The sequence below is a fragment of the Tamandua tetradactyla genome, chromosome 1 (genome assembly GCF_023851605.1).
Source record: "Tamandua tetradactyla isolate mTamTet1 chromosome 1, mTamTet1.pri, whole genome shotgun sequence".
NCBI classification, from domain to species: Eukaryota; Metazoa; Chordata; class Mammalia; order Pilosa; family Myrmecophagidae; genus Tamandua; species Tamandua tetradactyla.
This window is the reverse complement of record NC_135327.1, coordinates 1,022,856-1,038,283: the sequence shown is the minus strand read 5'-3', so window position 1 is coordinate 1,038,283 and position 15,428 is coordinate 1,022,856. Positions and strand designations below refer to the sequence as shown.

Genomic DNA, 15,428 nt, shown 5'->3' with positions numbered 1-15,428 from the left:
AAAAGAAAATACAGGGAAAAATGAAAAATATGAGAAAGGACTCAGGGATTGAACGACATTATGAAGTGCACGAATATATGTGTTGTGGGTGTCCCAGAAGGAGAAGAGAAGGGGAAAGGAGGAGAAAAACTAATGGAGGAAATGATCACTGAAAATTTCCCAACTCTTATGAGAGACTTAAAATTACAGATCCAAGAAGTGCAGCGTACCCCAAAGAGAATAGATCCAAACAGACATACCCCAAGACACTTAGTAATCAGAATGTCAGAGGTCAAAGAGAAAGAGAGAATCTTGAAAGGAGCAAGAGAAAAGCAATCCATCACATACAAGGTAAGCCCAATAAGACTATGCACAAATTTCTCAGCAGAAACCATGGCAGCAAGAAGACAGTGGGATGATATAATTAAATTACTAAAAGAGAAAAACTGCCAACCAAGAATTCAATATGCAGCAAAATTGTCCTTTAAAAATGAGGGAGATGGGCAGGCCACAGTGGCTCAGCAGGCAAGGACACTTGCCTGCCATGCCAGAGGACCCAGGTTCACTTCCCAGTGCCTGCCCATGTAAAAAAAAGAGGGAGAAATGAAAATATTTTCAGGCAAAACTTCACAGAGAGAATTTGTGACCAAGAGACCAACTCTGCAAGAAATACTAAAGGGAGCAGTAGAGATAGATACGAAAAGACAGAAGAGAGAGGTGAGGTATGGAGAACAGTGGAGAAAGGAAGACTATGAGTAAAGGTAAAAAGAAGGAAAATTAGGTAGGACATATAAAATCCAAAAGGCAAAATGGTAGAAAAAAGGACTACCTGTACAGTAATAACACTAAAGATCAATGAATTAAACTCCCCAATGAAAACACATAGACTGGCAGAATGGATTAAAAAACTGGACCTATCTATATGCTGTCTACAATAAACACATCTTAGACCCAAGGATAAACATAGGTTGCAAGTGAAAGGTTGGGAAAAGATATTTTATGCAAATAACAATCAGAAAAGAGCAGCAGTAGCTATTCCAAAATCCAACCAATTAGACTTCAAATGTAAAACAGTTAAAGAGTCAAAGGAGACTATGTATTAATAAAAAGAACAATTCAGCAAGAAGACATAACAATGATAAATATTTATGCACCGAGCCAGAATGTACCAAAACACATGAGGCAAACAATGAAAAGAGAAATACACACATCTACCATAATAGTTGGAGACTTCAATTCACCACTCTGATCAATGGAGAGAACATCTAGACAGAGGATTAATAAAGAAACAGTGAATTTGAGTAATACAATAAATGAGCAAGACTTAACAGACGTTTATAAAACATTACACCCCACGACAGCAGGATACACCTTTTTCTCAAGTGTTCATAGATCATTCTCAAGGATAGACCATATGCTGGGTCACAAAGCAAGTCTCAATAAATTTTAAAAGATTAAAATCATACAAAACACTTTCTCAGATCATAAAGGAATGAAGTTGGAAATCAATAATAGGCACAGTGTCAGAAAATTCACAAATACGTGGAGGCTCAACAACACACTCTTAAACAACCAGTGGGTCAAGGAAGAAATTATAAGAGAAATCAGTGAATATCTCGAGGCAAATGAAAATGAAAACACAACATATCAAAAGTTATGAGATGCAGCAAAGGCAGTGCTAAGAGGGAAATTTATTGCTCTAAATGCTTATATCAAAAAAAAGAAAGGGCAAAAATCGAGGAACTAATTGTCCACTTGGAAGAAGTAGAGAAAGAATAGCAAACCAACCCCAAAGCAAGCAAAAGGAATGAAACAACGAAGATCAGACAGAAATAAAAGAAACTGAGAATGTGAAAACAACTGAGAAAATCAACAAAACCAGAAACTGGTTCTATGAGAAAATTAATAAGATTGATGGACCCTTAGCAAGACTGACAAAAAGAAGAGAGAGGATACAAATAAATAAGATCAGAAATGGAAGAGGAGATATAACCACTGACCCCACAGAAATAAACGAAGTAATGACAGGACACTACAAACAACTTTATGCTAATAAATACAACAATGTAGATGAAATGGACAACTTTCTAGAAAGGCATGAACAACCAACACTGACTCGAGAAGAAACAGACAACCCCAACAAACCAATCACAAGTAAAGAAATTGAATCAGTCATTAAGAAGCTCCCCAAAAAGAAAAGTCCAGGACCAGATGGCTTCACATGTGAATTTTACCAAACATTCCAGAATCTTTCTATGAAGCCAACATCATCCTCACACCAAAGCCAGACAAAGACATTACAAAAAAAGAAAACTGCAGACCAATCTCTCTAATGAATATAGATGCAAAATTCCTCACCAAAATTTTAGCAAATCAAATCCAGCAACACATTAGAAGAATTATACATCATGACAAAGTAGGATTCATCCCAGGTATGCAAGGAGGGTCCAACATAAGAAAACCATATCAACAAATCAAAGCAGAAAAACCACATGATCATCTGAATTGATGCAGAAAAGGCATTTGACAAAATTCAACATCCTTTTCTGTTCAAAACATTTCAAAGGATAGGAATAGAAGGGAACTTCCTCAAAATGATAAAGGGAACATATGAAATACCCACAGCTAACAACATCCCCAATGGGGAAAAACTGAAAACTTTCCCCCTAAGATTGGGAACAAGACAAGGATGTCCACTGTCACCACTGTTATTCAACACTGTGTTGGAAGTTCTAGCCAGAGCAATTAGACAAAAGAAAGAAACACAAGGCATCAAAATTGGAAAGGAAGAAGTAAAATTCTCACTGTTTGCAGATGATCTGATACTCTGTCGAAAACCCCAAAAAATCAACAGCAAAACTACTGGAGCTAGTAAATGAGTACAGCGAAGTGGCAGGTTACAAGATTAACACTCAAAAATCAGTAGTATTTCTATACACTAGTAACGAACAATCTAAGGAGGGAAATCAAGAAAAGAATTCCATTTACAACAGCAACCAAAAGCATAAAATATTTAGGAATAAATTTAACTAAAGAGGCATAAGGCCTATACAAAGAAAACTACAAGAAATTGTTAAAAGAAATCACAGAAGATCTAAATAGATGGAAGGGCATACCGTGTTCATGGATTGGAAAACTAAGTATAGTTATGATGTCAATGCAACCTAAATTGATTTACAGATTCAATGCAATACCAATTAAAATCCCAAAAACTTACTTTTCAGAAACAGAAAAACCAAAAACCAAATTTATCAGGAAAGGCAGCGTGTACTGAATAGCTAAAAGTATCCTGAGAAAAAAATGAAGTCAGAGGTCTCATGCTACCTGACTTTAGACTTTAAGGCATATTATGAAGCTACAGTGATCAAAACAGCATGGTACTGGCATAAAGACAGACATATTGACCAATGGAATTGAATAGAGTATTGAGATATAGACCCTCTTACTTATGGACAGTTGATCTTTGATAAGGCAGTCAAGCCAACTCATCTGGGACAGAAGAGTCTCTTCAATAAATGGTGCCTAAAGAACTGGATATCTATATGCAAAAGAATGAAAGAGGACCCAAATCTCATACCCTATACAAAAGTTAACTCAAAATGGATCAAAGACCTAAACATTAGATCTAAGACCATAAAACTGTTAGAAGAAAATGTACAGAAATATCTTATAAATCTTATACCTGGAGCCGGGTTTCTAGACCTTACACCCAAAGCAAGAGCACTGAAGAAAGAAAGAAAGAAATGGGAACTCCTCAAAAGTAAACACTTTTGTGCATCAAAGAACTTCATCAAGAAAGCAAAAAGACAGCCTACACAATGGGAGACAATATTTGAAAACAACATATCAGATAAAGGTCTAGTATCCAGAATTTATAAAGAGATTGTTCAACTCAACAACAAAAAGACAGCCAACCCAATTACAAAATGGGCAAAAGACATGATCAGACACTTCTCAGAAGAGGAAATACAAATGGCCAAAAGGCACATGAAGACATGCTCAATTTCCATGGCTGTTAGAGAAATGCAAATCAAAACCACAGTGAGATATCATCTCACACCCACCAGAATGGCCATTATCAATAAAATAGAAAATGACAAGTGCTGGACAGGATGTGGAGAAAGAGGCACACTTATCTACTGTTGGTGGGGATGTCAAATGGTACAACCGCTGTGGAAGGCAGTTGGCTGTTTCCTCAAAAAGCTAAATATAGAATTGCCATATGACCCGGCAATACCATTGCTAGGTATCTACTCAGAGGACATGAGGGCAAGGACACATACAGACATTTGCACACCAATGTTTATAGCAGCATTATTTACAATTGTCAAGAGATGGAAAAACAACCAAAATGTCCATTAACTGGCAAGTGGCTAAACAAACTGTGGTATATACATACAATGGGATATTATGCAGCTGCAAGACAGAATAAAGTTATGAAGTATGTAACAACATGGATGGACCTTAAGGATATTATGCTGAGTGAGATTAGCCAGAAACAAAAAGACAAATATTGTGTGGTCTCACTGATATGAACTGACATTACTGAATAAACTTGGAGAATTTTGTTGGTAACAGAGAACATCAGGAGATAGAAATAGGGTAAGACATTGGGTAATTGTAGCTGAAGAGACAAAGATCGTGCAACAGGCCTGAATGTAAAAACTCAGAAGCGGACAGTACAACACTACCTAAGTGTAATATAATTATGTTAAAACACTGAATGAAGCTGAATGTGGGAATAATGGAGGAGAGCTAGGGGCACAAATGAAATGAGAAAGAAAGATAGACAATAAAGATTGAGGTGGTATAATCTAGGAATGTCTAGAGTGTATAATGATGGTGACTACACGTACAAATTTTTTAAATGTTTCCGCATGAGGAAGAACAAAGGAACGTCATTAATGCAGGGTGCTGAAAATAGATGGTAATTAATATTTTAAAATTTCAAATTACGTGAGATACTAAAGCAAAAAATGTTTATTTGGTACAAAATTTATACTTTGACTATTGCATTTCCTAATATAACTTATGCAGACAGCTTAATTGAACACCATAAGTACATGGAACCTTGAGAAGGACAGAAGATTTTGTTGGTTTGTCCAGAGTGATGCCCCAATAAATCCCAGAGTCACTCGAACAGCGAATAAAAAAGTATTTGGAAAGTCCACTTCGGGGAATGGTGAGAACGGGGGAAAATTCAACTTCCCCAAGTTGAATTCTTGATATTCTCACAAGCAGTCTGGACAACTAAAGCTATAGGCTGAGCCACTAGTTTGTGGGTTTGTTCATATGAAACTTACCCCCACAAAGGATAGGAAAGCCTACTTAAAATTAGGCCTAAGAGTCACCCCCAAGAAAGCCTCTTTTGTTGCTCATATGTGGCCCCTCTCTCTAAGCCCAACATAACAAGTAAAATCATTACCTTTCCCTCTTCATAGGACATGACATCCAGCGGTGAAAGTCTCCCTGGGAAAATGGGACATGACTCCAAGAGCTGAGTCTAGCCCTGGCACCATGGGATCCACAATGCCTTCTGGATCAAAAGGGGAAAAAGAAATGTAATAAAATAAGGTATCAGTGGCTAAGGAAATTCAAGTAGACTCAAGAGGCTGCTCTGGGGGGTACTCTTACACAAGCTTCAGCTAGATTCTGCTAATTACCATGGTCTGCCAACTCCAACCAACATCATTCCTGTCAACCCTAAAGAACACCCACGGCTTTATCAGAGATTCTACACAAGGCTCACACACTAAGATTACTTCTAGAAACCTACAAACTCCAGATGGTTCCTAGGCCAAGTAAGTCCTGAAACGCAGAGGGACCAGCCTCTCCAAGAACATCAACTAGTTCCATCCCCCTATTTTATATTGCCGATACCCCTTTGCAACATGAAAAAGTTAGAATGGGCAGAGTCCAAATATCCCTAAAGATTGGGAGAAGGGGCAAAGGAGAAGGAGGTGTTATAACAGAGAATTTAGAATGTAACAAATGAGCATGACTGCTAAATCACTATACTGGTATTTCTATTCTGTCGCTAGTGTCTTAGAGCAGCTAGAAAACCCAAAATTGTGGAACTGTAACCCATATCAAACTCTTGTTTGATAACTACTTCTTACAATCTACTTCAAAATATATTCCTCATTGTATAAATGTTATATACACAGTAAAAAATATTATAAAAAATAAATAGGCAAAGGGTTCCACAACAGGTGAGGCCAGCACCCCCCCCCCTTAACAGGTGCTTGGAGGAACTCAGAAGACCCCGCCAGACAGATGGGGCCCAAGCCCCAACAGAGGAATATCTAAAACCAACCGCTACAGGGGGCTTTTGCACACCATGGCACCAACCTCCTCAACAGGCAAAAATCACAGCACTAACTTCTTAACTGAACATAATGCAATTTCATATTTTCAGCCACTCGTTGCACATTTTTTTAAATTTACAAAATAAAGAATAACAGTACCAAAAAAGAAGACACCACAATACACCAATAAATAAACCAGCTGCTGATAATTATACACCACCCATGAAAGAGATGACAAACTACATATACACCCGCATGCGATGGAAATTACCAACAAAACGCCACAAAACTAACACAAATCAATAAAAACAATAATCCCACTCACAAAACAACACGAAGAAACGTAAATAAGACACAGAAACTACACTACAACAACTGTTAAACCTATTTTAACATCAGCTCTGCCTTAACAGAACCTCCAAAAATTCCGTACAAGAATGTCTGTATGTCAAGAATTACAATCGTTGCACATTTTAAGAGAAAAGCCTCGATCAAACATCCAGTTGGACAGGTTTGGCCTTTGGGTTGGCGATATTCACCACACAGCGTTTCCAAAGGAAACTAAAGCCGGCGGGTTAAGCCAAAAACGCTCCCATGGAAGGCTTCCAGGCCACGCCTGCGGGGTCAGGGTCCTGAGAACAAGGGCCCTAACCCTGCCGTCCAGGCAGCAGGCCCCTTCCCAGGCCAGAGCCCCGCTCCCCGCTCCCTGACCCGACTCCGCCGCCCCACTCCCTGCACCCGCCGCCCCACTCCCTGCACCCACCGCCCCACTCCCGCGCCCGGCGCCCCGCTCCCGCACCCGACGCCCCACTCCCAGGCCCGGAGCCTCACCACCCGCGCGCGCTACTCTCCGTGCCCCGCACCCCGCCGCCCGCCCAGCGCTACGCCCCGCCGGGTGCTCCCCCACCCCCACCCGCTACCCACCTCCCCGGCGCTCTGCCACCGCGCGCCCGCCCGGGCTCACCTTGCAGAGCTGGAAGTGCTTGCCTGCAGCGTCTCGGCGATCTCCCGGCTTGCGGCTGCCAGGTGGCGCGGGCGGCGGCTAGGACGATCCGGCCGTCAGGCCGGCCAGCCTTTTCCTGACGTTGAATTTCCTCATGGTCCGCGAAGCCCCCTCCCGAGGGTTCCAGCGGCCCCAGGGCGCGCGCGGGACACGAACAGGAAACACTCCGACTGCGGCCCCGCGCCCGGCTGCCAGCTCAGCTGGCCGCAGGCGGGCCCCGCACCGCCCCCGCCACTCCCGCTCCCGCTCTGGCTCCGGCTCCCATCAGGCTTCCGCTTTCGGTCGCAGCCGCCTGGCCCCACGCAAACGCCCGGAACCCCGGGCCAAGCCGGCCCACCGCTGACTGAACAGTCGCAGCTCCCTGAGAGCCAGCAAGCAGTGCCAATGGCCGCCAAGCCACAACGGACGCCAACGGTCGTTTGACCCGCATGCGCATGTCCAAGTTCGCCACCCGGGGTCCTCTGGTGCGCTTGCGCACACCCGATTGCAAGCTCAGCGGGTGCGAACACCATGCGCCTGCGCAAGACCGGAGGCCTGGGGTGGGGGGGGTCGCGCCGCGCCTGCGCACACCGGCTGCCTGCTCTGCCTAGACTCGTTTGCAGCCCCTTGGCGCCGTGTACGGGTCACGATTCATGCACCCTATTTCTATTTTTTTTTTACTTTTTCTTTTAACTATTCTTTTCCAAGCCTATCACTGATAACTTTGCTCTCTGTAGCTTGTTTTTTTTTTTAGTAATTTCCAAATTACAGTTTGCCCATTTTCTCTTCTTAATATATTTATACCCTCTATAAAATGATTATACTTTCATTCATTCATTCATTTACTCAGGCATTCATTCCTGCAAGAAAAATTTAATAAACTTCTTCTGTGTACCGCGTGCTGACTAGACACACTACAAGCATTATTTCACTTTTGTGGAAATTACTCAGAAATTTATTTTTCACTCCCCATGTTTCAGAAGACCTTTCATCCCATATTTATGTTCATGCATGTGACAAATTTCTACTGGGTATCTAGGGAATACCACATACCAAATTATATTCTGGAAAAATAGAGATGAATAAGACATTCCTTGCACTTAGAAACCTCATAGATACCAATCAAGGCCAAGGAAGAATTTTAAGCAAATTTATTACAAATTAAAGAATGTATTGAGAGAGATGCACACATAAGGAAGGAGCACCTCAGCAGATTTGCCTTAAGTATATCTCTTTCAGCTTCCCTATTGTAAATAGCACCACAGTTTTCCCCATTGCTAGTCTTCAAAATGTTTTACCAGATTCACATTTCTAATTCCAGTTTTTCTTTTTATTAAACTCAGCAACATTACCCTATGTTATAGGATAAAGCTCTTTCTCTTCTTAATACTTGAGAAGTATGGTGAATAGCTTCATACTATGTATCTGGCTTTATTTTCCACTGTGCCCTATCATATCCCTCTTAGTATGTAGCACAGAATGGATCCTTTAGTAGCAACTCAGAATGTACTAGGTAAATTCATTATATAAATCTATGTTTCAGGATTCAAAGTATGAAATAAACTTTACAGAGTACATGTAAATTACAATGGTAGTTTATACTCGGTATTCTTGAATTATAATAATTTAATTAAAAATTCTTTTAGAGTCTCAATTATATTTATTGATGTTAAAGATATTATTAAAAATAACAAAGTTGGAAAATTGGAAGGATATCAGTTTTTTTATTCTCTGATAAATTGCATAAATTTATGATGTCTGTAATTTTTGTGTTTCACTGTGGAGAAGGTAAAAATAACTAAATAAAGTTTTACGTGTCCAGTAGCTCTATAATGAACATTTCTTGTCATAAAAGTGATTTGGCCCAACTTCTTATAGAGAGAATAATTATGTCAAATTTCTAAAAAAAAATTGTAAACTATCTTTGGATTATACATGCTAATTATCGTATTGCTACTAAGGCTAATAACAGAATGAATCCTCATTATTTTACCTAATTCTCTTTTATTTTTGCGTACTTTCTTAGATTGGAGCAGTGAGTGTGAAATAGCAGCAAAAGACTACATATTTAGCATCTCTCTGCACAGAATATATGCGTACTTATTATGCACACAATCTAATTAAATTCATTAAGTACTCTCTCAAATTGCAAAGGCAATAGTGTCCAATTTCTAATTCAGTTGACATAATAAAGCCTTAGCCCTTTCCTGTAACAAACTCAGAGAGGTTCCACCTTTTAAAAATTCTCATTCATTCTTCCTAGAGTATAAGATTCCAAATCACGTTAGATTAAATTGGTATTTTATTGCTCTAGAATGACTAGAACATTAGGCACAAACTACCTCTAAGTTGTATTTTGAAATATCTATGTGTATATATAAATATATGCATATATATGTATGTTTCAGAGTATAGAAAGTTTCCTTTTCTGCTGAGTAACAATATCTCTTTTTGTTTTGTTTAAACATTGTCAAGTTTAAGAGATGTCTTCATTATTTTATAGATTATCCTCACTTCTCTTTCTGCTTGGAACCACACCACTAGTTGTGAATGTATATATGTCTTTTCTGTTTGTTTTGAATTGATGAGAGAATTCTTTATCATTATCACTGGCCTCACTGACCTTCATTTTTCCAACTGAGGCAATAATGTTAGCCTTGTCTAAACATTCCTGGGAAATCTAGATGACATAATTCTTTGAATATGCTTTCATTGAATTGGAGGAACACACATTAATCCATGCCATGACCTCAGTGCCTCTTCCATACATGGAACTATACTTATCTTCTGGTTCTTTTAATATGACCACTTTGAAAAGAGCTATGTCATTCAGTCTTCCATAATTTGTTATCATTTATCTTCATGTTGGACTGTAAACCCTAAGAAGGAAGGGATTATGCTATTATAGTAATTTCAAGTCCTAAGAGTTACTGGAATATTGATATGGCCAGAATAGATGTACAATATATATTTGTGGATTTGATTTGACTCAGTTCATGTTAGGATATTAATTTTATTACAATTAGTTTTCTCTCAGGTCTACTTGTTTACTTTTCCCAGAAAATACAAAAGTTTAAACAAAGCTCTGTTTTCTGTTGCTGTTGAATTTTTTTTCTGTTTTGGCATAAATTGTTACAATTTCTATAATCAAATGAATATTGCATCAGTTAGAGTCTGTAGGTATAGAGGCTCTGAGCGGGGGCTCTCGAGTCAGGATACCTGGCTCCCTCCTTCTACCTTTGTGGCCTTAGTGAGTTACTTCATTTTTTTGTACTTAGCAGTCATTATCATTTAAGAGGGATGATTATATTCTCAACCTCCTAGAGTTGTTTTAAGCATAAATGAATTAGCAATTAGTAATGTATGTAAATGCACTTAAAGCTAGGCGTAGTAACTTTTTATTGGGCAATAAAATCATATTTTAATAGTTCAATTGAGTTATGTCATACCCTTATGATGCTGTGAAAAAGGATTTAAAAATCAGAATTTCATAAGGAGCTATAGGGGCAGTCACATGTCTTTGGAAATAAGTGAAGCAAGTGCTTTTACACATACATGATTTTTCAAATGAGAAATCTTTAAATATTTTTGGTTAATCTCATTTGCAGAAAAAACATTCCACAGTTTATAACCGTTATACATATTTTAAAAATATGTTATACATCCTGATGTTTTTTCATACCATGGAAAGGATTTTTTTCCAACTAATTTTTGTAGTTAGAAATGTCTAGTTTGAGTTCCAATACATTATTTAAAAAGCAAAGGGTTTTTAAATAATTTGGTTTTCCCTCTTATGGTGAAATTGGGCTAATTTTTTAATTTAATCTAAGACAATGGCTTATTCCTTTTTTAAAAGGAAAGAGAATCTCTTTTGAGGATATAGTTTGAAATTTTAAGTGCTTGGAAATTTTGGGATAATGTAACTAAAATTAAAAATCTGTGTTTTTGAAAAGAAGAAGATAGGATGAATTGCGGCAGTAAAATGGACTCAACGTGATGCTGCATAGCACAGCTCAGGAGGGCCCGCAACCGGGTGACTGAACTCTAAGCTCATGACCCAGGCATGAGTGGCTTCTCCTAGGAAAGGAGTTTATATACATCCCTGAGTGCCTATATTTATTTTTTCTGCCTATCTCACTAGAGATGAGAGATAACAAGGAAAACCAAAGCCCAGATATTTTTGAATACTTGATGGAACCCTCAGAAACCAACTCCCTTGATAGCATTAAGTGCAATTAGTTCCATAAGAGAGGGTGTTGGGGGAGGGGGAGATTTAAAAATCACTCATCAGTTCCGCTTATTATAAGAACCTCAGAAAATGTTTTTGAAAACATCATGGGATAAATCAAACATTCTATTAATGTCATTTTCGAGTGTGAGTTTGATTCAGTTGCTTCCAACTGAGTTATACACTGAGGAAGGTACAAGCCATAGGCTAATTCCCCATATTCTGGCCTAAATTGGAACTAGAGATTCTGAGTTCAGCAAGAAAAGGCATACATAAGACCCTGATGCCACTGGAGATGCAAGAATTTTTCAATGTGTACATTTTTTTTAATTACTTAGCAGTTAAGGGCCTACGGAAAAATATTTTACTTTTAGGATGCACAGTAGATGAGACAGATACCCAATAATAGTGGTTATATTTACCCATGCTTTAAAAAAATGAAATCAGTATGTTTGATTTCTTTTATTCCTTCTTATAAATTGTCATACTTTGTCAAATTTCCACAACTGCATGCATTTTTTATAAACAGAAATATTTGCAATAACATTTCAAAGATCAAGTTAAGCAATACTGTACTTCATTGTACTTTTTTAATCATATAATTAATTTCATCTACATTTGGGCATATGACTGAACATTTAGGAAGGCCTGTTCATTCTTGTCAATCTTTCAGTTGAGAGATACTGAATTAACAAACAAAGCACAGACAATTATAAGGACATTTTGAAAATGAGGAATTTGAAATGGATTTCAGTGTAAAGGATCGCTGCTATAAAAGCTAATTGAACTAAGTGCTTTCATATCAATAAATGAAATCTCTCACCTGCCATTTTAGAGTTTGAGATTATTTGAGAGATTTTGCCTTTCTAATACCTTATGTGAACAGTCAGGTCATTAAAATTTTTTGATTTGAAGTCTCTTTAAAAGAATTATCATTCTAAAGAGGAAAAAAGTATGTGTTTATTTCTGAAATATCTATAAGATCACAAAATTTTCTTAATGTATTCATAATGTATGTATCTTATTTTCAAAACCAATCCTCATTTTTAATAGAAAGAATTTTAAAGCAATTCTAATTTTATGATGTGAAAATGAAACCTAGAGAATGAAAATAACTGTGCCTCATGTTAAATATTTTGCTTGTGAACAAAGATGAACACTTGCTAAAAATATGACAGGGATTTCAGAAAACAAACTTAACCTATGTATGTCTAAGACTCAGCTACTCAAAATAACCTTTAGTGTCTACTTGAAGAAAAAGACACTTGTTATCATTATCATTGCTTAAGATATTACTTTAATTCCACCATCTTCAAAAGCATTTTTTTGCCTTGAAATATACCAGTGGCTTCCACAATATCTGAAGAACTATGATTTGAGAATTAGAAATTTAAATTGCACAGACTTAATATTAAGAGTATTTCTGTTACCCTTTGCAGGTTTTGAGGCAGCTTATTCGACCTTACAGTCTCACCAGGAAGCTAATGGGAAAGCCTTGCAGCAATCTTCACAGGAAAGTTTCCAAGTGTCAAGTGTCATCTTTCCAGCTGTTAGATGAATGGGTAGCCAAGAAGCATTTATTTGGGTGTGCAGCCCCTGTGAAATCTGGGTGAGGCAGGAGAAAAGGATATAATTTGGTGCCTGGTTTACTAGCACTGGGATAGTTGCAAATCTCCTCCTACCCATGCAAAGGACTTCATTTTGAGGTTTGCTGATTGACAATTAACTGCAGTGTTCTTGCCCTTAGAAAATAAAAATACCTAGGAAAGAAAAAAAGAGTCATCAGTAGTGTCATACTAATTTTTTAATCTTCTGCTTCAGATGAAGACAGTGTTATTAAATTCACTGGCTTCTTCTTGAAACTTCTCTCCAACCGGTAAGAATTTAGACTTTTCAAATGACAACTGTATTAATATCTTGAAATCTATTGAAAAAAATGTCCTGCAATTTAAGATATATTACAAACTCTTTAATTCCTATGTTAAGGGAAGATTGATATAAATCATTGGCCACTGTCAGGTGGAAAAACAATGAATGTCAATAAAAAGGCAGTTTTAAATCATAACGGATTCAGCTTGAAATAGTGATTGCTTCCAAAAAAATAATATTGAAGTATGTCATGGCCAAATGCTGTTTCCATGCTAAGTTTTTCCACTTGGCCAGGGTCACAGTATTGAGATTATTTAAGTCAATTTCTCACTGGGAAACTGGGCCTGTGGACTGAACTGAATCAAAAGTGCATGTGATCTCATTTTTATCCCTTGCAATGGGAAGTAGTAAAATCAAGCTTGCTTATAGTCATTGAAAAATGAAGTCCATTTCAACTGTTTATTAATAAATACACATTCAATAAACCTTATATTACTCTATAGAATTTGCCTTTTTGATGGTATTTTCAGGATAATTTGTGGTGTGCTCCTTAGCTAATATTTTAAAATCATTATTATGCATCAGAGACTTTATTTTATTAAAAACAGTTTTTTTATTAAAATTATTTTTGTAATAACATACACCTTTTTGTGTAAGAAGGGGTCTTATTTTTTATAACATTTGTATACTATAAAAGGAAATCAAGGAAAAAGTGGGGAATAAGCTAATACTTAATGGAGCTGTCAAAAACAATCTAGATGGTGATAGAAGAAGAAAATACCATGACTAATAAGTAATTTTAATGCCTTTTATTGATTTTGTACAGTGTTCCAAACGTTTATTAAATGGCAGCATTTGACCTGAAAAGTAATTTAAAATGAAATTGTCTCCATAAAGGCAGAATATTTCCTTACCAATACAGCAATAGATTGCTACTTCAGTCAGAGATAGCTCAAGAATAGAATGGACAGAAATATAACTCTGATAAATCTGATTCATGCCATATAGTGCCTGTGTGTTGATGCAGTATGAAGAAAAAGTAGCCAGTGTCAGTTGGTCCAAATGACCCATAGGTGCTATAAATACCATGACAAATCTCAAATGCCCTGATGCCTGGGATTAATAACAATATCACAGTAGAACAAAGCATCAAAAGCTTTTTAATTTGGTGGGGGAAGTCCAATGCCCAATAACCCAATTAGAAATTTTTACCAGAATTGTATCCCTTTGCATTTCAGTGATTTAGCAAACTTGAATCTTACACAAGTTGTAAAGGATCACACTGGAACATATCTAGACGCAAGGGATGAAAGGGAAGCCTGAAAGTCAAAGAAACCTGGGTTCAGTCCTGGGTCAATTACTCATTGATTCTGCCTTTGGACCTTTGGCAACATCATGCTTCCTTTTTGGGTTCTCTCATTTACAACTCTGAAGATAGCAGTGTCATCAGAGAAATGCAATTCCCAGGTTAAGCCCTTAACAATTTTAAATTTTGGAAATGTTATTTTGAGCATCACTATTTTCATCCAAAGAAGTGAACTTGGTATGGTTCTAAGTCCCTAATAATATGTGTTAAAAATAAAGAATCTAATTTATTAAATACAAATTATGTATTAATTATCTTTTAGGGGCTTAGCATGCACATTCTACTCAAAATTACCTCTGGAGAGCAGACATGTTTCCCAAATTTACAAAGTAGAAAACTTTGTGCTGATATCATTTTTTTCAACACTTAAAGATATTGGTTAGGAAACTTAGGAACAAGCATTAAATTAATAAACTCAATTAGTAGAAAAATTCATTCAGGATAATAGAACTATCTGAAAGAGCTTTAAAATAGATATGATAAAGATTCCCAAACAGATAAAGACGGAAAAAAACATCCATAAAAGTGACTAGGAGACATGTGCTGCCTCTCTTAATGTCTTAAAATTAGGTAATGGCCATGCTGAGACTAGAAACCAAGTTTTCCAATTTCTAGCCTTGCTGTTCTTTTCAGTAACCATCCTGCCTCCTCTTTGTGGGGTTCTCTTCAGCTGAGCCCCTGCTGAAGGGTAGCACA

The 15,428-nt window shown here is 37.5% G+C and overlaps 1 protein-coding gene across 2 annotated transcripts in view; it reads right to left on the bottom strand.

Moving 5' to 3' along the window:
• Positions 1 to 12,849: 12,849 nt before the first annotated feature.
• The window catches only part of LOC143688505 (uncharacterized), a 61,399-nt gene continuing 58,820 nt past the window's right edge, over positions 12,850 to 15,428 (bottom strand). For both annotated transcript variants that reach the window (XM_077166529.1, XM_077166564.1), the window contains one exon: positions 12,850 to 13,257. In XM_077166529.1, coding sequence (XP_077022644.1) covers positions 13,147 to 13,257 — 111 coding nt within the window. In that variant the 3' untranslated portion in view covers positions 12,850 to 13,146. The remainder of the gene's footprint in view (positions 13,258 to 15,428) is intronic.